At 49.2% G+C, this 5,055-nt stretch overlaps 1 protein-coding gene across 3 annotated transcripts in view; it reads right to left on the bottom strand.

Annotated features, from left to right (window-relative positions):
* Positions 1-2,034: 2,034 nt before the first annotated feature.
* Positions 2,035-5,055, bottom strand: part of LOC102761397 (sterol 26-hydroxylase, mitochondrial) — a 31,637-nt gene continuing 28,616 nt past the window's right edge. For all 3 annotated transcript variants that reach the window (XM_015563631.1, XM_015563628.1, XM_015563630.1), the window contains 7 exons: positions 4,561-4,760; positions 4,236-4,433; positions 3,898-4,070; positions 3,139-3,305; positions 2,858-2,942; positions 2,566-2,778; positions 2,035-2,411 (listed from right to left, as the gene is read on the bottom strand). In XM_015563631.1, the coding sequence (XP_015419117.1) occupies positions 2,292-2,411; positions 2,566-2,778; positions 2,858-2,942; positions 3,139-3,305; positions 3,898-4,070; positions 4,236-4,433; positions 4,561-4,760 (1,156 nt within the window). In that variant the 3' untranslated portion in view covers positions 2,035-2,291. The remainder of the gene's footprint in view (positions 2,412-2,565; positions 2,779-2,857; positions 2,943-3,138; positions 3,306-3,897; positions 4,071-4,235; positions 4,434-4,560; positions 4,761-5,055) is intronic.

Here is a 5,055-nt window from a genome sequence, read left to right as displayed (position 1 = left end):
AATCCAAAGTGGACCGCACCAAGACATATCATAATTAAAATGCCAAGAGCAAAAGACAAAGAGAGAATCTTAAAAGCAGCAAGAGAAAAAAAGTCAGCTACCTACAGGAGAGTACTCATATGACTGTCAGCTGATTTCTCAACAGAAACTATGCAGGCCAGAAGGGAGTGGCAAGAAATATTCAAAGTGATGAATAGCAAGAACCTACAACCTAGATTACTTTACGCAGCAAAGCTATCATTTAGAATTGAAGGTCAGATAAAGAGCTTCACAGATAAGAAAAAGCTAAAGGAGTTCATCACCACCAAACCAGTATTATATGAAATGCTGAAGGGTATTGTTTAAGAAGAGGAAGAAGAAGAAAAAGGTAAAGATTAAAAAAAAATTATGAACAACAAAGTGACAACAAATACATATCTATCAACAAGTGAATCTAAAAATCAAATGAATAAAAAATCTGATGAACAGAATAAACTGGTGAATCGAATAGAATCAGGGGCATAGAAAAGGAGTGGACTGACAATTCTCGGGGGGAAGGGTGTGTGGGAAGAGAGACTGGAAAAAAATCGTACACCCATGCACGAGGACAGTAGGGGAGGTTAAGGGCAGGGGGTGCGGTGGAAACCAAGTGGAGGGGAGCTACGGGGAGGAAAAGAGGAGCAACTATAATAATCTGAATAAACATTTATTTTTAAAAAATAAAAATAAATAAAAAATAAACGTTTATTTATCACCCAAGTGCTAGACACAGAGTTAGACACTGGGATCCAAACTGAAAGGAGTTTGATCTGTGCCCTCCACGGAGTTCACAGCTGGATGGGGAGACAGTCATGTCTACAACAAGGTGAACAAACTGAGGGCTCAGTTCTGTGCTCACACTCACCCAGAGAGGTCAGGGAAAGCTTTGCAGAGGCCGTGACATTTGAGGTGAGTCCTAAGGAAAAGCAAGTTGTCTGGGATTACATGACAGTTGGTGAAGACATGGTTCCAAGGAGAGGGGATATTAAGTACAAAGTATTGAGGCCTGAAAGAGCATAAGGTGCTCAGGAAAATACAAAGAATTTGGGCTCAGCTGTGGCAAGAGTATCTGGGTTGGTAGGGAGAAGGGAGAGTATGGAGGGTAGGGTGCCAGGACATGAGTCTTTCAAACCCGTTAAGGAGCTTGAAATTTGCCTGAGTGCTAAGGGTGTGTGTGTTGGTGGGGGGACACTAAAGGATTTTTTTCAGGACAATTATGTGTTTTTTAATGAGTTAAAACTCAAATCCCCACAGACATAAGAAATTTGACTCTTGTTCTCTATGACTCAGCAGACATTTACAACTGGGACTGGGACTCTGAAGTTGGGACTCACTGACTCCTAGGGCTTGCGATATGGAACACTGGATGTCAATGCAAAACTGCTTTCCTTCTAGTTGACTTTCTATACTAAAGAGGCTTGAAAGCTAAAAACAATAATCCCCAGACTCCCTTGCAGCTAGAGTTCCAAGTGAGACTTAGGTTCCGCCTCTCAGATGTATATGAGAGAGATTTGTAAGGTGGTTGTGAGGCAGAGGCCATGCTTCTGCTGCTTCTGATCTTTCTGGAGGCATTAGCAGAGGTCCAAGTCCTAGTACCAACAATTGTAGTAAGAGCTTCCCATCTCTCATCCTCCTGAGTGTGGTCAATGTGATGCTCCCCAGGCTGGTCAGTGCCCTGGTGATGTCCTAGAAGTCACTCCTGTAGACCTAGCCTAAAGCTATTCCCAAAATTTGTGTAGCACCTTGTAGTGTATATATCTAAGAACTTTCTGCTCAAAAGAAGGTGCTGTTCTCAGTGTCTAGGAGGATCTCTGCATCTCCTGCTCAGGTGGGGCCTCAACCAATTCCAGGTGAAGCCACGGCCTGTCTGGAAGGTCTGGGAAAGCATATGGTGTTCTCAGTTTCCATGGGAGGAGGTGGTTTTGCCTCCACCAAGATTCCTAAGTGGAGAGAGAGCATTTCCTAAACACAGAAAGGGGTTCAGATGCTGAATCATCAAAAAGAATGACCAAGGTCTCCAATTATCAATAAAAGTCCCTTTATTCTGTATTTCCCCAAGGAAAGCAATGTAACAAGGGGATGGCCTTTTATCTAAGAGGGAGCTGAGCACAATGATAAAAGTAGCAAAATCTCAGGGTTCTATAGGAAGGGCACTGAGTTTCTCCAACCTTTGGTATCTGGCAGCCCCCTTTGCTCCTCCTCATCTGAGCCACAGCAATGGCCAGGAATCACTGTGACAAGGCCGGGGTCTCTAGGGCAGGCCCCAGGATGGCTCAGCAAGGTCTCTGCAGGAAGCGCAGGCCCACATTCTTATTAGGAACCAGGACAATGCGGGCCACACTCTTCACCTCCCCTGTCTCAGGGGCCAGGACCACATGGTACTGCTGCATCAGCTGGGAGGTAAAATGCATATGGGGTGGTTAAAATCTGTGACCTTCATCTGCTGCCCTCCTCTGCATGCTCCCATTCTGTGCCTCCCTTTCTCTCTTCCCCAAGGCCTTCTTTACCCCTCCCAGGCCCACACGCCGCCTGCCTCTCCCCACTCACCCTTGCCAGCAGCAGCTGCATCTCCAGCTCTGCAATCCTGCGGCCCAGGCAAGCCCGGACCCCATAGCCGAAGGGCACAGAGCCAAATGGGTGTTGGACCCGGAGGGTTTCAGGCTGACTCTTCTTCAGCCAGCGATGGGGCTGGAAGCTTTCTGGCTCAGGGAAGATGCTAGGGTCCCGGGACACCACATAGTGGCACAGTACAAACTGGGTCTTTAGAGGAAGAATGTCAGCACATCAGCTTAGGGTTGTGGGGCACCCCTGGGAACCCCAGATCTCTAGCCCCACTCACATTCTTGGGGAAGAGGAAACCACCAACTTCAATTTCTTTTTCCACGATTACCCGGGAATTTATGGGAACCACAGGGTATTGGAAAAGAAAATGTAGTAGGCCTGCTCTGGATCCAAGAAGGGGCAGGATGCTCACCCCTTCAATCTTACCTCTCTGGTCCCCCAGGCCCTTCCTCCCATCCCACCCCTGGCCCTACCCTCAGCCCACCAGGCCCCACTTCCCACTCCTGTCTCTGAGTCATCCCACTCACAGACCCTGTGCTCCCGAAAACAGCAGCTTACCGCAGGGTCTCCTTCAGCACAGCTTTGAGCAGGGGCATGTGAGCAAAGTCCTTGTGCCGGGGCGCCTGCCCAGCTGGCACCACACCTACCACTTCTTCATGCAAGGCCTTCTGGATCTCTGGGCTCTTTGAAAGATGGTACAGGGCCCATGTCAGCGTGTTGGACGTCTAGGAAATAGAGTGAGAGAGGAAGTGAGGAGGGATTTCTAGGAAAGAAGTCAGTTAAGTAGTGGGAGGGTGTGTGAATGGGTGATGCAAAATGCAGGAGAAAAATGCATTTCCCATGAGTATGGCAGGATGAGACAGGGTTCATGGGACCCTCCACACTAAACGTGACTCCACAGTGGGATGAGGACCAATGAAGTAGGATCACACTCTAATAACACAGGAGGCTGTAATGTAGAGAAACCCAACGTGACAAAAGGACCGAAAGGAGATCCTACAAAGAAGGATCTTTGTGGACAAGCTTTCAACTCTCCATTAAATTACAGCACGAGAGAGTTGAGTTAGATGTGAGATGAAACTCCCAGCTGTCAGCAAAGCTCCAAGGGGATGGGATCCCACTACTAAAGGGCAATTCCCTGCCCACCTCTCCTGGGCTGAATGGCACCCCCCTCCCTATTTTCCTTCTAGTTCTACATCCATGTTACAGAAAGAGAAGCAGATACCTGGAGGGACGAAGGTCAGGTTCAGGTGGGGGATAATGGGGAATTGGATCAGGATGGGAGCCCCATTCTCCTTGCTGGCCCCCCTCACGCACCGTGTCTACTCCAGCCATGAGCAGCTCAGGGAGGCTGCCCATGGCCTCCTGAGGACTGAGCTGTCCACTGGTCAACAGGAAGTGCAGGTAGCCAGATATCTGGACCCCTTCTGGCCCTTCTGCCTGCAGTTGGGCCTCTATCTCTTTGAGTTTCTGATCAATCAATTTCTTCCCTACAGGGACAATGGACAACAGGGGAGGACAAGGTCAAAAGTCATGATCTCCATGGACCAAGCGCCACTCCGATAGCTGGCAGCATAAGGGAGAAGGTCCTGGGAGAGACTGCTAATTCCTAGTCCCTGGGACCCACCCCCAACTTCATTTCCTGGGTTCCTCACCAAAAGAGAAGATGGTGTTCCAGCCATCCAGGTATCGCTTCCAGAAGGGCAGCAGGGGACGGGTCCACTTGGGGAGGAAGGTGGCATAGAGCGAGTTCTGGAACATGAGCCCGACAGATCTGACGAAGGCCGCAGTGTCCTGGGGGATGGAGCGCTCCAGGCAGCCAATACGTTTCTCAAACAGGATGTAGCAAATAGCTGGCAGTGCACAAAGGCCAACATAGGAGGCGGTTCCATGGCACACAGAACCCAGAAGGCTTTGAGGAAGGCAAGCACAACCTCCCCCTGAGCTATGCCCACCCAGCCCCTCTCCCAACAAAGGTACCTTCCAAGGCAAAGTAGTAGAAAAGGTGAGCCATGTCAGGCACCTGATCCCCAGAGGAACTCTCTGCCCGAATCTCATTCAGTCGAACCATGAAACTGTCAATCACTTCATTCAGAGCATCTGTGTAGAGTGCAGCCTCAGCTGGCTTCAGCATCCGCTGGTTCAGAACCTGGCGCAGCTGGTACCAGTGATGTCCTTGCCTGTGGGGAACAAGGGAGCAGCACCAATGTAAGTATCTAATGGGGTTTAGATTAGAAGGCATCTTCCCACCATGAGACCACTATGGAGTCTAGGAAAATCTCATTTTGAGGTTGAAAATGATAGAATCACCAAACTTTCAAATGATGGACTCTTTGAATCACAGAACTTTAGAATCTCACTACTACCCCCACCTGCCAGCCTGGTTGCCCTCTACTGTCTCCCTCTGCCAGCCTGGTCACCTCTAACTGCACCTTCCCTACCAGCCTGGTCACCCCTTACTGCCCCGCCACCTTT

The sequence above is a fragment of the Myotis davidii genome, unplaced genomic scaffold, assembly GCF_000327345.1.
Source record: "Myotis davidii unplaced genomic scaffold, ASM32734v1 scaffold575, whole genome shotgun sequence".
NCBI lineage: Eukaryota > Metazoa > Chordata > Mammalia > Chiroptera > Vespertilionidae > Myotis > Myotis davidii.
This window is presented reverse-complemented; position numbering and strand designations above follow the sequence as displayed.